This window comes from Glycine max, chromosome 2 (genome assembly GCF_000004515.6).
Source record: "Glycine max cultivar Williams 82 chromosome 2, Glycine_max_v4.0, whole genome shotgun sequence".
Lineage (NCBI taxonomy): Eukaryota > Viridiplantae > Streptophyta > Magnoliopsida > Fabales > Fabaceae > Glycine > Glycine max.
This window is the reverse complement of record NC_016089.4, coordinates 8,391,791-8,413,255: the sequence shown is the minus strand read 5'-3', so window position 1 is coordinate 8,413,255 and position 21,465 is coordinate 8,391,791. Positions and strand designations below refer to the sequence as shown.

At 33.0% G+C, this 21,465-nt stretch overlaps 2 protein-coding genes and 1 pseudogene across 2 annotated transcripts; all 3 read right to left on the bottom strand.

Annotated features, from left to right (window-relative positions):
- Positions 1–983: 983 nt before the first annotated feature.
- LOC100786978 (2-oxoglutarate dehydrogenase, mitochondrial) lies at positions 984–8,022 on the bottom strand. Its single transcript, XM_003518607.5, has 9 exons — positions 7,700–8,022; positions 5,964–7,579; positions 5,643–5,869; positions 5,210–5,542; positions 4,074–4,320; positions 3,316–3,444; positions 2,178–2,393; positions 1,947–2,070; positions 984–1,444 (listed from the first exon to the last, which is right to left on the bottom strand). The coding sequence occupies exons 2-9, from the start codon at positions 7,536–7,538 to the stop codon at positions 1,206–1,208; spliced, it is 3,090 nt and encodes a 1,029-aa protein (XP_003518655.1). The 5' UTR covers positions 7,539–7,579; positions 7,700–8,022; the 3' UTR covers positions 984–1,205.
- Positions 8,023–9,552: 1,530 nt separating this feature from the next.
- LOC100793707 (pentatricopeptide repeat-containing protein At3g12770-like) lies at positions 9,553–12,315 on the bottom strand (annotated as a pseudogene).
- A 1,868-nt stretch (positions 12,316–14,183) lies between these two features.
- LOC100786439 (ras-related protein RABE1c) lies at positions 14,184–18,826 on the bottom strand. Its single transcript, XM_003518606.5, has 8 exons — positions 18,529–18,826; positions 16,485–16,557; positions 15,917–16,017; positions 15,538–15,603; positions 15,173–15,270; positions 14,926–14,988; positions 14,750–14,842; positions 14,184–14,540 (listed from the first exon to the last, which is right to left on the bottom strand). The coding sequence occupies exons 1-8, from the start codon at positions 18,599–18,601 to the stop codon at positions 14,457–14,459; spliced, it is 651 nt and encodes a 216-aa protein (XP_003518654.1). The 5' UTR covers positions 18,602–18,826; the 3' UTR covers positions 14,184–14,456.
- Between the last annotated feature and the right edge of the window lie 2,639 nt (positions 18,827–21,465).

The window sequence follows — 21,465 nt, the reverse complement described above, 5'->3', positions numbered from 1 at the left end:
AGTAGTTTAAAATTAAAAAAAAAATGTATTACTTGAGTGATAATACTAATATAAATTTCAGGCGATAACTACTTAAAAGTTTTTGGAGAATGATGACCTGAGTTTGGTTTCCTTGTCGAAGTTTTGGACTACCAGTGGTTTACACTCCCTATAACTTGATGATGTAATAGGCAATATTCATTTTAATAATTGTTAAATTTTATAATGGAAGTACTTAAAATTTTAAAATGGTATTTCAATCCTTCCTTGAGCCAACTTCGTCTCTTACCTGTGTCTAGATGAAAAACCATTCTTGTTGCCAGACGAACATTATGAACGATAACTCAAACCACATGTCATCAGAGGATTTACTTTCATTTCCAAAACATTGTCGGAAATTTTTCCTATTTCCAAGGTTTGGTCAACATATTGTCCTACATTTTCTTATATCACGTTTTCTTACAGATCCCCTCCTGTTAATTTTAACAAGATCATCTTTAAATTGTTTATTTTTTGTTGATAAATATTAAATATGCTTTAATTAATGTCCATAAGAAACAAGAAACGAGATTATGTAAAAAGACATCACGTTATCTTCCTCGTCTACAGGATTATGAAGGTTAAAATACGGTAAGTTTTCATCTCTTCAATTTCCCGAAGTTGAAATGTTTTATAAAGAAGCTCTACAAAGCAATGGCATCCATCTTTCTAGCAAGACTAAATTATCAGACAAAGATCCATAGGATGAACTCGAATTGATTCAAGAACCATATCAAAGTTGATTTTGAATTGATGGTATTAAAAGGCATATTTGAGAGAAAAAAATTATGGGGAACTCTTGGCCATGATCCTGAGGCTATATTGCCAAGGCATGCCTCTGGAAAATGGAATTACATAGTCACAAATTACGGAAGATGCTTTTCCAAATTACACAGCATAAATTAAAAAAAAAAATGGTAATTCCCAAGGCATCAATTCAACTAGTAAGCCAACCACGCCTTTGCTATCGCAACAAGGAAATATAAATATTTCAGCATACGTATGTTGAAATTCAGCTTAACATACTTTTTGTAAGGAACCAAAAGAACATAAAAAAAGGTCAAAACTTGAAAGCAAATGTATGAGGTCGCCTTCCTTCCAACTATAGCCACTTACGTGGTGGATAAATTAAACTAAATGCATTATTATCACTCTCAAAAAAGATGGATGCATGTGCAAAGGATTTTTCAAAATGGGAAGTCGATTGGTTCTTGTTGAACGGCTTTTTCAGCAATCTCAGTCTGCTCCTTCTGGTGAACCTTGAGGAAGCCAGTGGCTGTGGCCGCGGATGGAGCACGACCAATATATTTGACATCGTCGTAACCTCCCCTATTCACAGCTTTCATTGAAGATATAAGTCGGGGTAAAACATAAGTGTATCCACCCATGTTCATTGGCTCTTCTTGACACCAAACAACCTCAGCATCTATACAAGAAACAAAACAGAATATAAGTATGAAAACCATAAAGGGGGCGAAACAGATATATTTCTAGAGACTAATTTCTATACATTGTAAATCAATCAGAAATTATCGTTGGTAAGACTTTCAAAGTAATTATTACAATTATTATACATGATGGTTTGTGATTGGATGTCAATGTAAAAATCTTTCACAATGTGAGTGCATACACTATTTCCTCATTCCTATAGCAAAAGTTAGTCATGCTTAACAGCAAAAAGTGAAATTATCTCCCTATGGGGTATGGGCTAGCTTTTTGTTTTTTGAAGTAAGGGGTATGGGCGAGCTATTTGGTAAGAGATGCAACATAAAGGTATAAACATAAACACTGCCTATAACAGAAGGACAAACAAGAAAATTATATCCTAGACAAAAGACAAATTATACCCCATACACACCTTCAACAAGCAAAATAAAGAAATCAGAATCTACTTCCAGGGAACATTTTCTACAACTAATTATACATACTTGGATATCGTTTAAGCTCTCGTTGGACAAGGTCATAAGGGAAAGGACAAAGCTGTTCCACCCTACATATTGCAACATCATTTGCATCAACCTTTGTTCGTTGTTCATCAAGTTCATAGTAAACCTGCAAGGCATAGTCGAATTTTACAGTCATAAGCACCTTCTTTAGAATGAAAAGGCATAAAAACTGATTGATACCAAGATAGCTGGTTTTTAATGAGTACCACATACTTTTCCAGAGCAAAGTACTAAACGTCTAATACCCTCCTCAACATCTTTGTGGGCATTTTGGTCTTTTATGAGGCGCTTGAATCTGGTTCCCTGTTTGTCAAAGCCTGGGTGGCCTTGGACATCATCAAACTCAGATAAATTTGATCTGCAAGCCTTGCTACGAAGCAGGTTCTTAGGGGACATTACAATGAGAGGTTTGCGAAAATCTCTATGTACCTGCAAGAACAAAAGCAGCAGAGTATGAGAAAACAAGGAACATAACTTTAAGTGATATAGCCACCATTAAATCAATTAATTGTTAATTAAGTGGACGACAAAGCTCTCCCTATCATGGAAAAACAAGGGATCTTGACAGTGGAAGCAGATCAGGTGGCAAGGAGCATGAAGGTCAAAGGTGATATCAAAGTTTCTCATGTGTCCTCACTGCCAACATCCTAAATTGATGTGGTGGAGGGACCAATGGAGGACACTCAAGTTAGACTTGTAAGGATATGGTTTTAGGTGATGCAGGAGATGATGATGACTGGATGGAAAGCTCAAAAGAAGAGATGGATGGAGAGCAGGCTGAGCAATCAAAGTCTAATGGAGAACCTCCTCAAGATCTTAATTCTAATGTTGACATTGAAGAGTATTGAGTACATGCCTAATACAAGTGATGAGTTAGCTGTCATTTCATCTACTCATAATAACCACAGTATGGAGTTAGAAAATGATTTTGATAGTGTTGGTTTGGCAGTAGATGTAGAGTAGATGCTGGAAGGGAGTCTAATACGAATATTGATCATTTTTAGTGGACTCGTCAAATAAAAATATTTTTCTTTGGAACTGTTAGTAGTGCTTTCTTCCATTATTGCATGCAATATACGGATATCCACCATCCAGATTTGCTAGTGGTTATGGAAATTAGATTCTCAGAAGTTAGTGGTTTCTCAGGAGGGATTGTCGTAGCTTGGAATTCCCAAAATGTCACTATTACTCTCCTGTATAAGGAGTTTCAATATCTTCACTAGAAGGTGAGTTATACTGGAAGAGGAGATTGGTTCTTTACTTCTTTAGTCCTTCCTGCCCCAACCCCATTTACTTTTTGGGCTTCGGCCCTGTTGATCACTAAAAAAATAAATCAATTTACTGTACCAACCTGCCTCCTTAGAACATGGAAAAAATTAGCAGGAGTTGTGACATTCACAATCTGCAAATTACACTCCTGAATCTGCTTCCGGAGGGTTGGATCCATCTCAGGGATAACATGAGGGTTGTCATCAGCCATCTGCCATGAAATTAGTGAACACTAGTTACTTCAATACTATACAGATAAAATAGGGAGATGGACAGAGCACATACAACAAGACTAAAAAGCAGTTCGAAAATAGGCAGCAAGATAACATGGCTTAAGTTAATTGCTTGTTTACATGAGAAACATAATTCAAATTTCAAACCACTAATAAAAAATTCCAAAAAGATCTTTTTTTCACTTTTCCCTTTTGTATTATAGGCCACAGATGGCAGACTCTAAACCAACCTAGAATGCCATACTTCAAATGTGAAACTACTCTCATATCGTGCAATTGGATCTTCTTTTTTTCACTTTTCCCTTTTGTATATGTGCGTGCACTTAAGACAAAGCAGACAACATGCAATCAACAAAATACATTTTTATATGACAGTGCCACTTAGTTCAAGTTGACATATCAATCTCAAAGTACACCACATATAATAGGATGCACTAGAACCACCGATATGTGTGTCATCAATTTCATCAACCCAAATATCCAACACATACACAAGGAGGGCAAACAATAGTCAAAGTTGGCAACAGGATTCAAACTCAAGTAAATGGAACAAATCAGCTCAAAAGTATTCTCAAAATATAATTAGAACATAGATTCACAAAAGAACCTGAAGAAAGCGTTCCAATCTTGCACTTGAATGCTCTGGGCCCTGGCCATCATAACCATGAGGAAGTAACACAACAAGCCCAGTCTGACGAAGCCACTTAGCCTCACCAGAAGCCAAAAAATTGTCAAATATCACATGAGCACCATTAGCAAAATCACCAAACTGAGCCTCCCAAATTATCAATGAATTGGGATTTTCCATTGAGTAACCCAATTCAAATCCAAGAACACCAAACTCAGAAAGTGAACTGCATATTGTTTCAAAAATTTCTTAGAAAAGAGGCCAAAAACAGAAAATAATAAATCATATGTTCAATATAAGTAACGAGTTTTTTTCTGCCATTTTTGTAAATTTTTAAGATGCAATCTTGACATCAAGAAGACACATTGCAAGACTTGAAGAACAAAGCCATGAATATGTAAATCACATTAAAGGCTAGAAAACTAAGTATATTAACAAAGGAAACAAAAATCCAACGAATATTGCTGATAATTTACAATAAAAGTTTTGTATTAAATGTAATCATTAATGAATTCTTTGTATACTTTATACATAATGCAAAGCTAAACTGACCCGGCACTTTTAGTTATGTGTAATTAACAAAATGATAAAAGCCACGTGTATATTATCATTGAGTGATCAATATAACATTCCTAAATGATCGTTTACCTTTGCTCAAAATCACTGTGGCTGGGCTTATATTAATCCAATTTATTAAATATAATATATGAAATGCGACCCAACATTTTCTACAGAATTAACATTTTATTAATAAATTCAAACAAAATTCTATCTAACTCACAAGGGATCAAAGCATTACATATTATACAACTATAATACAGTGACCAGGATTAATCATCAAAACACAAGAGACCATGGCTTATAATAATTACAAAAGAGCCTTCTATTAAAAAATTTAATGATTGGAAAACAGGAAATTCATAATAACTGTTAAGTGAAACAGTGTAATTGTAACTTCTTCATGTACTTTTTAAATTGTAACACCAAGAAATCAGAGCCAAAGGCACCACAAGTTACAGAGGTTTCCTATCCAAAAACTAGGATACCGGTGATAATATAATAGTAACAAAGCTGAAACAGGCAAGATAACTATATGTATATAGAAGAAAGATTACCTATTGCTAACAGTAAACATCTCTTCGTCTTGGTTCATTATAACATGGTCCAGGGGACAATATTTCTCCCCTGTTGTCTGATCGTGAACTACAGCATGGCGGTGACTAAAAGTTCCTCTTTCAACATCCTGACCACTTAATCGAACATGGTTACCTTCAATAAGCAAGGTAGCATAAGCAAGCGCCTCTGCAAATCCCCAGTCAATATCTTCCCCAGTTTCAATCATTTGGGCCCGTTGTTCATAAATCCTCTTCACTGCTCTATGAGGTGTGAAATTTTCAGGGATGGTTGTGATTGCTTTTCCAACAGTTTTCAAGATCTCTGGTTTCACACTGCATGGGATAGATCACAGACTTCAGCAGTGTTGTTCAAACAATAAAAAATACTAAACAGAAAAAAAAAAAAAACAACACATAAATTTATCTTCCATACCCAGTGTTTCGGATACGTGAAAGCTGTTCAGGTGACTTGAAACCAAGCCAATATGCTGAAAGCCAATCTCTTCTTTTTGGAATGTATTCTTTGCTAGCCAAAAATTCTTCATTTAGAATTGATGTGACCTTCTTGTGGATCCTATCAATTTCTTCTTGTGTCAACTCCCCTGATTCCAAAAGGTTCTTCTCATAGATCTCAAGAGTTGATGGATGGCTTCGGATTACCTATATCAACCCCACAAAGTTGCAAATTAATTAACTTGTCCAAAAGTAATATGAATACAAAATGAAGAAAAACATAATAAACAAAAGGGCTAACCTTGTACATTTTAGGCTGAGTGAAAGATGGTTCATCAATCTCATTGTGGCCAAATCGACGGTAACACACCAAGTCGACAACCACATCAGAGTGGAAAGTCTGGCGCCACTCTGCAGCAAGTTCACAGGCATGAACAACTGCTTCAACATCATCACCATTCACGTGAAAGATGGGAGCATCCAAAGCCTTGGCAACATCAGTGCAATATTGTGAAGACCTGCCAGAAGTCGGATCAGTTGTAAATGCAACCTGATTGTTAAACACGATGTGAATCGTCCCACCAGTAGTGTAATTTGGAAGAGCACTTAAATGCAGGGTTTCATAGACCACACCCTGTCCAGCAAAACTTCCATCTCCATGAATCAACACACCCATGTTCTTCGTTCTATCCACGTCATTTGCGTAATACTGCTTGGCTCGAGTTTTCCCAATAACAAGCGGATTGACAGCTTCCAAGTGACTAGGATTTGCCACCAAAGACAAATGAATCCTCTTGCCACCCCTAGTAGGGCGATCATACGATGTCCCCAAATGATACTTAACATCTCCAGTTCCAGTGTAGAGTCCAACTTCCCCCTCAGGCTGAAGACCACCGCTAAACTCGCAGAAAATCTGCCGCAGGGGCTTCCTTACCACATTCCCCAAAACATTCAGCCTCCCTCGATGTGCCATTCCTATAACTATGCTCTCAACCCCAAGATCAGATGCCCTATCAAACATTTCCTTCATTCCGGGAATAAGAGTCTCTCCACCCTCAAGACCAAACCTCTTTGCAGAGGTCCACTTGGTGGCCAAGAAGTTCTCAAACAAGGAACTCCAAGCAAGCCTATCAAATATAGCCTCACGCCTCTCCCTATTAAACTGTGTAGGGGTGGGGGTCTCAATCTTGTCCCTAAGCCAATTACACTTATGACGATCTGCAATGTGCATATACTCATATCCAATGCTTCCACAATAGGCCTGCTCAAGCCTTGTCAAAATGGATCTAAGGGTTTGCACGGGGCGATTCTCGGACAAGAAACCAGCCATCCTCCACACCCCTAAGAAGAACTCTCTATCAAGATCAGCCTCAGTGAAGCCATAAAGTGCAGGGTCCAAATCCTCAGAGATTTGCCTTGGTTCCAGATTCAAGGGATCCAACTTGGCCTTCATGTGACCATTAACCTGGTACGCCCTCACCAGCAACAACAACCTCATACTTTCCTGAATTGTCTGACCAGAAATTCCAGGTGAGGTTGTTGCCTGCCCCACAAAGTTCCTGAAGAAATTGTCCCATGACTCATCCACACTGTTGGGATCAGCCTCCCAAGCCCTCTGAAGCTCTTCCAAATACACACTGCTTGTGCCATCTAAGAAACTATCTGTTAACTTTGAAAGAGGAACCGCACGTGGAACAGGTGCAGCTTGTTCCTTGAAAACCGTGCTGTGGAAGCTTCTGCTATATGGTGATGACGATGATGATGGTATCGATGGAAGGAACCTTGCCCTTGACACAAGGTATGTGGATCCACCCTTGGAAAGGGTTCTCCTAATTGCATGCTTTGCTATGCTAGTTCCAGCTCTAAACCATGCCATGATTGATGGTGATGATGCCTTTCACTATCTCCTCAACACATCTGAGACAGCCATATACACATACCCAGAAAACAGTTAGTCAAAAAATATATATTTTAACAGAAAATAGAAGGAAATAAGAATACCCAGAAAAAGAAATGCGGTTTGTTTGGAGGATTTACATGGGATCGAGTAGAGGGAGAGAAACCGTTCAATTGGGAAGGATTGGAGTGAAGAAAATGGAGAAAAAAATAGGGTAATGAGGAAAAAAGGAGGCCTGGTGGCGTTGAAGCAAAGCGAGTGAGAGAGAATGGAGAGTGTTTTTTGCTATTTTATGGGGAAAAAATTGGAGAGTTCAAGGCTTTGAATTGATTTAGGTTTCTTCGCTTCCTTCCACGTTGGATGGCTGCGTATTCTCTCTCGCTCGAACAAAAGAATGTGTCACTGCCCACTGCCCCCTTTCTCTTACCCTTTCCCAATTTTCACGGGTCCTTCTTCCACCCATCTATTATGTATTAAAAATCTATTTGAGACCCAATGAATTTAGCTAAATTGATAATACTACTGCAAACATATGGAGATATTTTGGGTAGCATCTAAAATCTTAATTGCGGTCATTTCAAATAAAAAATAAATATTTGAGAATAAATGAGAAAGATATTTAAATGATAATACGATAATATTAATCGGTTCTACTAATAATTGGTTTAAAATATTTTAATTAATTCTATCAATAATAATGTAATTTTTTTTACCTCATATTTATTATTCACAGAAGATAATCTTTTTATTTTACTAAATTCCAAAACAATTTTATTCGAGATAGATAAAATTATTATAAATATAATTGTATGTCAATATTTTAATTTAAATTCCCTTTCTATTATTTATATATAATCAGGAAATTATTATTATTTAATTTTGACAAATTTTAATTGATAAAAATAATTATTTAATTTTAGGTTAATTTAATCCTAAAATACATGTTCATAGTCATGTTTATTTATATATTTTATTGACCTTTTCACCTTCTATCTTCGGCTTTTTTTTTTTTATCAAAAGAGACTGCTCTAATCTCAATTCCATTGCTTCTAATCATTATTTATTTATATTCATATTATTAATGTTCCTCTCTTAAAACACACTGTATCTCTATTCATGTTTTCTTCATTTTATGAAATCCCTCAAACATATAAAGTTTGATTTATCCAAATAAATAATTTTCATATTGGCTTAACATTTGTTTCCTCTACATTATTTTTTCAATTGATCTTTTTACTTCCTTAAGAATACACTAAAGAACTATACGTTGCATTTGCAAAGAAGAACAAATAAACTATTTGATTTTTTTTTAATTTATTCTTTTATTTTTTTAAATGCTAAATTTGATTTTTATCTTATTTTTTATTCAATTTAATCATTTATCTTTTAAAAAAATTATTTTAGTCTCTTTTTTTTCAATTCGATCATTCGGTTCATTTAAAATTAAAATCATTAATCATTTTAAAAATAATTCTTTTTAATTAAAAATGAAGGAAAAGAGAAGAAAACTGAACCAAAAAATTAATTTTTAAATGATTAACAACATCAATTTTAAATAAATTAAACTAAATAAAATAATTAAGATAAATAACTAAATTAAACCAAAAAATAAGATAAAGAATATAATTAAACTTTTCAAAGATAAAAGATTAATATGAACAAACAAAATAAAATAAGATAAATGATAAAATTAAATTTTTTAAAAAATAAATGATCAAACCCAAAGAAAAAAATAAGATAAAAGACAAAATAGATCATTTAACCTTTTTTTTTCTTTTCAATTTTCATCTACAATTCAACATGTTTTGAGAATGGTTGAAGACTAAGGGGGTGTTTGGTTTGACTGTTTTGTGTTTTCATTTTCACTGAAAACAGAAAATGGTGATGAAAATGTGTTTGGTTGGATTTTTGAAAATATTTTCAGTGAAAATGAAAACAGAAAATAACCAGAAAATGAAAACAATAACATTTTGTTTTCAGTTAAAAACATGAACCTTATTTTAGGTAAAATAAAAATGCGATGAGAAGGAATGTAATTTTAAGCAAATCTAAAAATACAAAAAAAAACAAAAAGTCAATATATCATAAATTTTCAGTGTTTTTATTTCCTAAAAACAGAAAACAAAAAGTCAAACCAAACATATTTTCAGAATTCTAATCTTTTGAAAATGAAAACAGTTTTCAGAAAATGAAAACAGAAAATAAAAACAGAAAATGAAAATGCAAATCAAACACACACTAAGATTCTCCTCCTTCCCTTCATAATTCAGATCATGCAAAACAGATTCTTTATGTGGGACAAACCCAACCTCCTTCTAATCTCTGAAGCTCATTGAAAATTTCCTTAGCCAATGGGTGTGACTTGTCCCCTAAATGAAATGCCTGTAGCTTCCCATTTATTTCAATTACACTGTAACCAAGGTCCTTATTCAATCCTTTCTCCTGCATTAGAAATCGAACATGTGCAACACAATCCCACAAGCAGGAGCAAGCATAAAGATTAGAGTTGTACATAATGCCCTGTATTGTATGGATCCAATGAGAATAGCTTGTTTGCAGCATATTCTCCCAATGTTACACAGCAATGGATCTTGCATGCACTCAGAAGTGCCCCCCATACACTTACACCAGGTTCAATGGGAATTTTCATTATAAATGCACAAGCCTGACCCAGATAAACTGCACGTCCCAGGAGATCAACAACACAAGAATAATGCTCATTGCAAGGCTCAATTTCAAAGTCTTTCATGCAATGGAATAGCTCCCATCCCTCTTTTACAAGGCCAGAATGATTGCATGCTGTGAGAGCCCCAATAAAGGTGACATCATTTGGGAATACCCCTGCTTGCTTCATTGCATGGTAAAGATTAATGGCTTCCTATCCTTGACCATGCAATCCATATCCCATAATCATAATAGCACTCCACATAGCAACATCCTTAACAGAATTACGATCAAATACCCTGCAAGCAAATTCCACACTTCCACATTTTGCATGCATATCAATGAGGGCGGTATTAACAAAAATGTCACTTCCATATTTACTCTTGCTAACATAGTCATCCATCCATCGGGCTTATTCGAGGGAACCAACTTGCGCACTAGCTAAGACAGCAGACCTCACAGTGACAGAATCTGGTTTAATATTTCTTGAGATCATGTCACGGAATAGATGCACCGCTTCCTCAGCATGGCCATTCTTTGCATAGCCAGATATCATTGCATTCCGCATAATCACGTTTGGTGTCTTCATTTGATCAAAGAAAGATCTTGCGCAACTGTCACCAGCCCACATTTAGCATAAAAAGCTGTAAGAGAGATAAGTAAATCAAGTTCATCTTCAAGACCCATTTGGATGACACAGCCAAGAATAGATCTCCCTTGTTCTCAGTCATCTACATCAGTATAAGCCCTCAGAATGCTTACCAGAGCAATCCAATCTGGTTTCACATCAGCATTTCTCATTTGACCGAACATTCTCAATGCTTCCACAGCTTTCTCATTCTGTGGATATCCAGAAATGATGGAAGTCCATGAAACAATTGTTCTATGGTATAACCCATCAAACACCACTTTTGCCACACCAATATGACCACATTTAGCATACAATGACACGAGGCCATTCTGCACAAACACATCTGACCCAAACCTATATCTGATTATCTGCTCATGAATTTCACAACTCAAACCAAAATCTAACAACTCAGTACAAGCTGTTAGTACATGAGGAAAAGTGAATCCATCTGGATGCACTCCTATCCATCTCATCCATCTATACATTTCAACAGTGTCCCTGAACATATTCCTCGAATAACTCCTAATGATGGCATTCCACATAAACACGTCAGGGTAACAAAATTCATCAAACAGCTTGCGAGCATAACAAATTTGTCCAAGATTTGAACTCCCATTAACCACTTTAGTCATGAGAAACCCATTATGTTGCAACCCGGAGATAACTAACTGGTTATGTATTTGATCAAGGTGTCTCTTGTGGGTAGAATTATCAATAAGAGATGCGTAGAATGAGTCTGAATTGAAGCAATGGCCATGGTTAACAAAGTGTTCAGGGTGAAGAGCTGATGAAAAACAAAGATATTTACAAACTTGAGGACCAAGCATCTGGGTATTTGAGAAGTTGTAACCTTTTCATTTTTGGTTGTAAGGGGAGATATGCTAAGGACTTTCCAAGCCATAGAATTGTGTCCATTATCTTTCAATGTTTGTTTGCAGATTCTGAACTCATATCAACAAAAGCAATTCAATTTAGATCAATGGAGACTTAACCTATTCAGTTTCTGGTTTCCAGTTTCTTGAAGCTCGATTTAGTTCTGGTTTCTCATTCCCAATCTAAATTTGAGCACATTGAAGCATTTAATCAAACATGTGAGCTACGTTAAGAGAGGTGATAACTGATATATCACGTGTTATAAGAAACAATACTTCAAACCTTCAACAACAGAAGCCCACTCCACAGTTGAATTCCCAAATAAATAGAAAAAGACAATTAACCGAATAGTAATAGAATTCAATCACAGGTGGTCTTGCCATCGATGATCACACAAGACACGTAACTGGCACTTGTCTCTTTTTCTCTACGGAGAGAAGTGTTGAAAAAACGAAAAGGTTGTATTGGAGTTAAAAGAAAGAAGAGAGGATCCACATGGATTGCGTTGCAGATCTACGTTTGGTTTTGGGAGAGTTTGAGACTGGGGTTGTAAACTTTTGGTTTAAATAATCCGTATAATTGATTTTTTTAATTCTTATATCTTACCTTTTAATTCTCTTTCATGTAATTTGAAAAGTGATTTTTTAGTCCTTAAATTTACATTTTAATTTTTTTTAGTCATATAATTTAAAAGTGATTTTTTTAATTTTTATATTTTATATTTTAATTCCCTTTTAATTTTAGACATCAAAATATAAATACTATTATCAATTATAATTAACTACAAAATTATTAATAAGTCGTAACTATTATAAGATAATTTGTAATAAAAAAATAGTTAATAATTTATAACTAACTATTTTTATTTTTATATATTTTTTTAATAAGAACTAAAAGATAATTAAAATACAAATTATAAGACTAAAAATATCACTTTTAAACTATAGAAACTAAAATAAAATTAAAATGTCAATAGGAACTAAAAAATCAACTTTCAAACTATAAAAACTAAAAGGTACTTACAAGTTAAAAATCAAATTCTGAAAACTAAAAACTATCACAAGAGAAGCAGAATTGATTAAAAGCTCTAGGATGAACCTCATTCCTATAGATGAAATAGTTTCTACTGATTCCAAAATATATTCCATAGTTAGTTGGTTCGATTATACGTCTGAAGAAGAAGAGTCTAACAAAGACTATAAAATATTAAACGAATTCACTAGAAATGAATACACAAATCTATACCCGGTGGATGACAAATATAACTATTATGGAGAAATCCTTGATGATTTGGGATACAGCCTAATATTCAAAACATAAATGACTCTGAACATGAAATATAATTTCACATAGGACCAGATCATAAAGACTGTCATTTCTGTAAAAGATATCCCCACAAAACATTAAGAGTTCACTGTAGTTTATACTATAAGAATTTTTGCAAGACTTGTGTACAAACTATTTTGAAAATAGAATTTTCAGACTTTAAAAAAGAAAATGATTCTGGAAATAAAATTATAAACAATAGGATTTCTACTTTGGAAATCAGATTGAACCAAATAGAAAATAAAATTATAAACAATAGGATTTCTACTTTGGAAATCTAATTGAACCAAATAGAAAAAAATGTAGATTTTTTTTATGAAAATTTTGAAAAAAACATAATTCCAAAATTGACTCTTTACAAAACAAAGATTGCATACCTATAATTTGTAACAAAAAGAACAATAAAAGCCTAAATATTTTGGTAAAAATAAATTTTCCTAAAATAAATAATTTTGACCAAACTGAAGTAATTTTACAAGCTTTGATAGATACTGGTTGTTCTTTTACTTTCATGTGCAAAAGTGTTGTGCCTCAACATAATTGTTTCCGAAGTAATATAATAACTAAAACCTGAACTATGTTCGGAGATATAATAACTAATGACACAGAAACAAGAAATTTTACTATCCAATTATCTACAACCTGTGATATTTTTTACAACAAAATCTATAAATAAAACAGATGTTGTAGATTTTCTAAAAACTATCACAAATTATCAATTTAAAATTGAGATAATTTTTAAAATTCAAGGGCTAATATAAAAGTGGAAGAAAAAATAAGACCCTCAAATTAAAGGATTAAAAGCTTAAAATGCTCACCAAATAAGAAACTAGCATTTTCAATTTTTAATTTTTATACAAAAAGCTTTGGTAAACAAAAATCTATAGTCCACACATGACACACCTAACCCAACATCTCTAAAAGCATATTTGGATTACCATTGCTTAGCCATTGGAGAATACACAATGTGCTTTCAGAGAAAATTTTCCTTCTTATCTTTTATTCTAAACCTACTTTTGAAAAACTTGCACGGGTAATCCAAACATGCATTAAGCCGACCACCATCAACTTAAGATCGTCTGGAATATAATATTATTTGCAACAGATAAAAGCTTTTCTAATGATCAATCTGAATCGAAACTTCCGAAAGATTTTCTTTTAAGAGTAGGAGTACAAATGAAAGAGGAGAGAATGGAGCAAACGAATTAATCACAACAAATCCGACAACTAAGTAAGCAAAAAATTTAAAGCACTATCTTCAAAACATAGTCTTTGCAGTTGGGAAATACAAGGACAAATACATGCTCCCACTTTTAAATGTCATCAAAATAACTATAGCACCCATATGAGGGCAAGTGTTGAATCTGCACCCTCTAACTGCAGATTCTGATCTGTTATTTGTTTCATGAACCACAGCAAGCCGATTTTTGAGCAGCTAGACCCCCGGTGGCTGCCTGGTCGGGTTGGTTAATCTTGATAGTCTGAGGCTGAACCACACAAGAAGAAGATACTGTCATCATTCAGGATTAAGAAAGAAGCAGCAATTCCATGCACTTCCTTCAAAAGTTAGAATTAAAAAAATCCAGATATTTCCTTAACAAGTTTTACAACAACTAGAATTTGATGATGGCAAAATTTTAGTCTTTCAGAAAAGAAATAAGAGTACAAATGAAGGACAAAAAAGTCAACAACATACTTCAGCCTTAGAATCTGTGTCTGCAAGCCTTTGCTTGATATCTCTTGCTATTGAAAAGAAAACCTCCTCCACATTCATGTTTGTCTTCGCACTCTGCAAGAGTTCTTCCATTGTAAATATAATGAAGTCACAATTTATTAAATGAAAAAAGTGATTGTCAAACAAGCTCTACTCACGGTTTCAAAAAACTTGATACCATACTCATCAGCAAGGGCTTGACCTTTGGAGGTAGGCACAGCCTAGAGGACAAAAAAGACCCTTTGTTGGAATAAAAGGAATACAGGCATTACAGAGAGAATGCTCAATGTTATAGCACTATAGCTGTGAACAAATGTTGGCTTGAGCAGAGTAGATCATGTATCATCTGCTCCGGCCAACCAAATTATTAGATGTAGATAGAAAAGGACCCTCCGAGGTACATACCCTTTTACTTTCATCCATATCAGCCTTGTTACCCACAAGTATCTTGTTTACATTGTCAGAAGCATGTTGTTCAATGTTGCGAATCCAATTCCTAATATCTTAACATATAGAAGCAAGATATGTTAAAAATAAAAGGAAGAAAAAATGGATAAAAGAAACTTAACCATAAAAAAACAGATTCATTTGTACACATAATTCAACCTAAATACACAAAAAGACGGTCAAAGGTAACAAGAGAATGGGGTGAGGGGGGAGAAAGAAGAAAACACAATTCAAAGGGTCAGCTGAAGCTCTCATGCATTAGTCCATAAATAAATACAGAAAAATATCAGAAGAATTTGAATGTGATCAGGAAAAGAGATTACTGTTGAAAGATGCTTCATCAGTAACATCATAAACAAGCAATATGCCCATGGCTCCACGGTAATAAGCTGTAAAAACGAGTCACACTGTAAGAATTTTTTCTTTCATCAAAGAAATGGATGATTGCAATTAAAGTAGAACATTTATCCACATTATGAACTTAAATTACAGTAAAGTCTGATCAAATTTATTAGGCAATTAAAGCATTTTATATTCTATGTAAGTGTAAAGCAACTCCAAGTTCACTTTAGATTTATGGGCTACGAAGTGTGCTTAAACTTCTATGCCTTCTATATATATAAAAAAAAAAAACCAAAATTGAAATGTGATTAAACTTCAAACATATTCGATTAGCTAGATTGCAGAAGACAAAACAAATACCTGTGGTAATAGTTCGAAATCGCTCCTGACCAGCAGTATCCCAGATTTGTAACTTAATGCGTTTGCCATCAAGTTCAATGGTTCTTATCTTAAAATCAATGCTGCCAAAATACAGTAATATAACATGGTTTTATTTCCATCAACAAAAATATATATATCAGCTTCTTTGAAATTGTGAGTAGACAGAGACTAAACATATAAGACCAATCTGATACCCCCAACATGAGAGAATTCTTTTTCATCAGCAAATGTTAGTTGTTAGTCTTGTTAGAATGTAAGTGGGTGGGATTCGAACCCATGACCTCTCCCTCCCCCCTTCTCCCTTCAACCACCAAACCAACCTTAGAATTTTAGAAAGAGAATGTGTATTAAGTATAATGTTTGATAAGTATGACATGTAGCATGAAGTCTAGACATTGCATTAAAAGAGAAATCGGACAAATATTCAAGGCAGCCTTATTAATTACTTGGAATACAATGCTACAAGAATCTCGGATAACAGAAGACAGTAGCCAGTAGATGCTATAGCATTTTCACATGGTATAAAAGAAAACCAGCAGATACTAACCCAATGGTGGTGATAAAACTGGTTGTGAAGGAACCATCAGAAAATCGCAAAAGCAGACAACTCTTTCCGACACCTGCAATTGTTAGTCAGATAGCTATTAAAAGAAGACAAAACTTCAAGTGAAATACAAAAAAAGACAAAATAAGACACCATGATCAATACACACACATTCACATGCACAAATACATAAAAACAAACATAAATATGTATATCTGTATATTTGGGAGAGTATTGTCCATATATATATATATATATATATATATATATATTACATTTTGGAGGCACTGTGATACTGGACCTTTACCTGTGGCATGTTGCACTTTGCACACTAATCAACCTGCTTTCTATTTCTCAAAAAAAATAAATTTTCTAAAATAACTACCAACTTAACAAAATTTTAGAATGAGGTACAAAAATTAAAATAACTACCCATTAACTATGACTTATTTTATGGATTATTTTTCAACTTCAAGGCACCAACATACAAGCATATTTATCTATTATTTATGGGTGCATATTTAAGTATTACATACTATTATCTATATATACAAAAATGACCAGTGAATAGTCAATGACTCAAACAACAACAACAACCAAGCCATTATTGGAAACCAGACTATCTCACATTTAACACAAGTGGTACATGCTCAGTGTTCACATATTTAAGTTCCTAGCAAACGCCATAATTCATAACACTGACTAGTATAGCATAGACTCAAACCTACTATTAGATGAAAATCATTTGTGAGACGTCCTAGAGTTTGCATGCTAGTCATTGCCACATCATGCATATCTTTTTCATTTATAAATCAAACATATATTATAGGATCTCCTTCTTTCTCAGAAGCCTTCCATGAAATTTCTCACAGCACCCTATCAAAGGCAGTGTTTCTAGATCAATGATATAGGTCTTCTTGTTTCCTTATGTATCTTTCAATCAAGCCCTGCAACAGGCATATAACCTTTGCGATTGAGCTTCTTGGCATAAAACCAAATTAGTACACAAGTCTCTTGTCTTTAAACAATTGTTTAGGGTACTTTTGGGGTAAAATTGTGATTCCTCCTCCATTTTTTGAATGGATTTTTTGCTTTAGAAAATAGGATTTGAAAACCTTCTTCATTCACCATTGCACAAAAAGCCACATCTATTTTCACCTCCATTCCTTCACACTGCAAGTTTCATTCTTTCTTCTATGCTTAGACTTCCCAATTCACATTCTACTAATTTTAATCTAATTTGTTATGTTCTTTTTCTATTAATTTAACCATCATCTTTCATCTTTTGACCTCATTACTAAGTTCTTATTATTCTTAAATTGATGATGATTGTGTGTGAAAACTGTGACTTATTATGTTATAAAGAGCACAGTTGTCACTCTTGTGTGTGTAAATTGACACATAAAATGGCATATTTCCTATGGCTATATTCTCTTCTCATGAATAGGTATTACCCACAGGCATTTCCTCAAACCTACCTATCTCATTGAACAACTTAAACCATGTCTAGATGAACTTCTCAGTGAGCACTTTTAGGAGAAAAAGTTAAGAAAGTAAAAATGAATTAAGCTTCTATCATTAGTTAAAATCAACTTATGCACTTAAACTTTTGTAGAAGCTCTCTGGTTTAATTTTTCCAAAAACTGATTTTAACTTGGGAGAAACTTAATTCATTGTAACTTGTTATTCCCTTCTCTATAAGTGTTTATTGAGAAATTTATGTGAAGCTATACTTTATTACTTTTCCTCCCTAAACAGTTGAACAAGTTCACCGTGTATATCATCCTGTGGCCATTGCCTCATCTTAGACATTGTCAAATATAGCAACCACGTGTTAAAAGACAATTAACCAGATAATAGTAGCATTCAATCCAGGTTTAAAAAACATAAACATAATTAAAATGAAGCGTCTCCAAACTAATGAATCACCAAACCCCAGAGAAGAAGAAGAAAAAAGCAATAAGGTCCGAAATCTGAAAGAAGCTAGGGCGTTTGGTTTGCTTAAGAGGAGAAAAAAAAAATAGAGCGGAAAAAAGGGGTAACTAACCGCTATCGCCAATAAGAAGAAGCTTGATGAGGTAATCGTAATCGGCACGTGCCCTCGCAGGTGGTGCTGCCATCGGTGACTGATCACACAACACACGCAAACGAACTCCGAAAGACTCTCTCTCTCTCTCTGTGTTGAGAAAACGAAAAGGGTAACGGAGATCAAAGAAGAGAAGAGAGGATCCAAATGGCTTTTGCTTTGTTTCTCTCTCTCTCTAAACTGTGTCACCAGTTTCCGTTACTTTATAGATCTCCCACTATTTCTTTCTTTATTTATTCATCTATATATATATATATAACCAAAATAAAGTGAGACTCTGGTATAATTGCGTGTTTGTATCAATGTATTCTGAATGTTAAAAAAATTAGATTTTGGCTTAAATAATCATCAGTTAGATTATGTCAACAACAAAAAATCATCGGTTAGATTTTTTTTATAAAAGAACTTTCTTATTATTTTCTCCGTGAAAAATAATCTTATTCAAGTTAAAATATTATTATACCTTTTAAACAATAGTAAGATATTATTATAAACAACAAAAATTTCTCTTCAAGCTTTTAGCAATGTTGTACATCAAGAATTCAAACTGAAAACTATAAACTATTGATTAAGTAAAATTAACTCCAGATTAATTGACTGTTATAAAATTAAATACTTTTATATGAGTATCTTTTGTATTGAGATGATTTTATTTCAGGAATTATTATGTTTGGTTTCAGGATTTGGTTAGACACTTTATCACTTAAAAAGGAATATAGACTAAATAAAATATTTGTTATGAGGATCGAAATAGAAAATATATAATTAGAATGTATTAATAATGTCAAGTTTTTTTATATTATCAAATAACATATTTTCATATAGATAAATTTATTAATTTTTATAATGAATATCTTAACAAGATTTTTATTTAATTGACTATGTATTCACAGTTAAACTAAAAAAACTTAAGAGAACCAAGAACAAAAAAAATTCTATATAACATAGACTAAAAAGTCATTTAAATACTTTTTTAAATTTTAGTGTTCTTTTAAAAAGAAATTATCAAGCTATGTCCAAGCCTAAACAGACAGTTGGAATTTTAAAATAACAAGAAATTTTATTTATATGAATGGATGAAAGCATTTCAGCTGAGAAAAAGTCCATGAAAGGTTTTGATTGGGAAATTCTTGAAGATGAGAGGGAAGTCCGTTTTCTTAGAACAACCCTAAGATAAAAAAAAAATGAAATAGAATTTTTAAAAATATTTCAATAATTAATAGCATAATTGAAATCGTCAACCATTATTAATAACCGATAATGTTGAAGAAACGGAATTTTGGCTAAGTAACTTGTCACCCACCAGCAATTGCCAATGGTGACCGAAGCTTGTTACTAATTAGATTAGATTATTAAAAATAATATAGCAAATAGGAGCAAAATAATTGTCATCGATTGTGACGTGAGGTGATTATAAGGATGTTCACATGTGTGAAAACTCAAACAGAGTCAAATCAATTCAATTAGTTCGATTTTAATTTTGAGAGTTTGAATTAAACTCGATTCGATTCAATATGTATAAACCCGTTAAATGTGTGGGATGCTTAACCGGCTCAGTTTTTTTAAGCCGTGATCCAACCTAATTTTGCATTGATCTGACATTTAATTAAATTTATTACATATATATATTAAATTATTAAATATATAATATTTTATTTTTTAAAAATACTTTACTAAATTATTAAATCAAATTATTCATGTTTTTTATTATATTTTCATCTTGATTTTATTTATATTTTTCATATTATTGTATTATTTGATTTTTTTTAAAAAATAAAATATGGTATATATTAGCATTTAAACAATTCATTCTATCAAACAAATATGTCACAATTTAATTTATTTAGAGGACATTATCATATATTTACAAAGTTTAAGATAAAAACATATTATTTTAAAAACTTTAATTTTATAACTCACTTTGAATTGGTTTGGTTCATATTTGTTATTAAAATTATATAAATCGAAATCAACCAAATTCATAAAATTTTAATATTTTAATCTGATTGAATAACAAATTAAACCTATGTGATCCAACTAGTAAATGTAATATTCTAAAACTATTCAATAAATTATTTAGATAAAAATTACCTAAATATATGATTATTTAATCTTTTACTAAAACAAAGATAGATTTTTATAATCTCTTGAGGAGATGTTACTATAATAATAGTATTAGATTTATTTAAAGATAATAATAATAAAAAGAATTTGGTTTTAGCCAACTTATCAACTCCTGTACGTGAATGATAATTGGCTTTATTCTCTGGTAGGAATTGCATTTGATGATTGGATTTTCTTCATTTCCTCAAATGTATTCTCATCATAAACCACTTCTCATCTCTTCAAACCTTTAAATACATGCAATGATTTAAACCAGGTGCACAAAACAAAATCCATACACTTCAAACAGGACAAATATGAGAATTTACCATGATTCAAGTAGTTTATCATAATTTGGAGGTAATTCTGCTTTCCATAACTATTTGCTTTCTCGTTTTCCCATCATTGTACGGAATCAAAACAAGATATTCAAATACAAAGAGTTATTACATAACTAATGCACATCGTCGAAATTCAAAAATAACCACGAAACTCATGACCATTCAGATTTTCTTACATTGAATGAATGCAACTTGCTCTGGAAGTCGAGTGTCCAGGGTTGCAGAACGAACCTGCAAGCAAAGTCATTAAAATTCCTACATGTAAGACATAGGAGCCATTATCCAGTTATTCCCACATCAAATTCAGTCAGTACGTACTACTTCATGATTTTAAATGAAAAAGTAACAAATCAAATTGAAAACTTAGTCAACCATATTTATCAGCCTAGCACTCTTCCGAATAAATAAAAATTAAAAATAGATTTCGATTTCAATTTAAGGAAGGAATTATTGA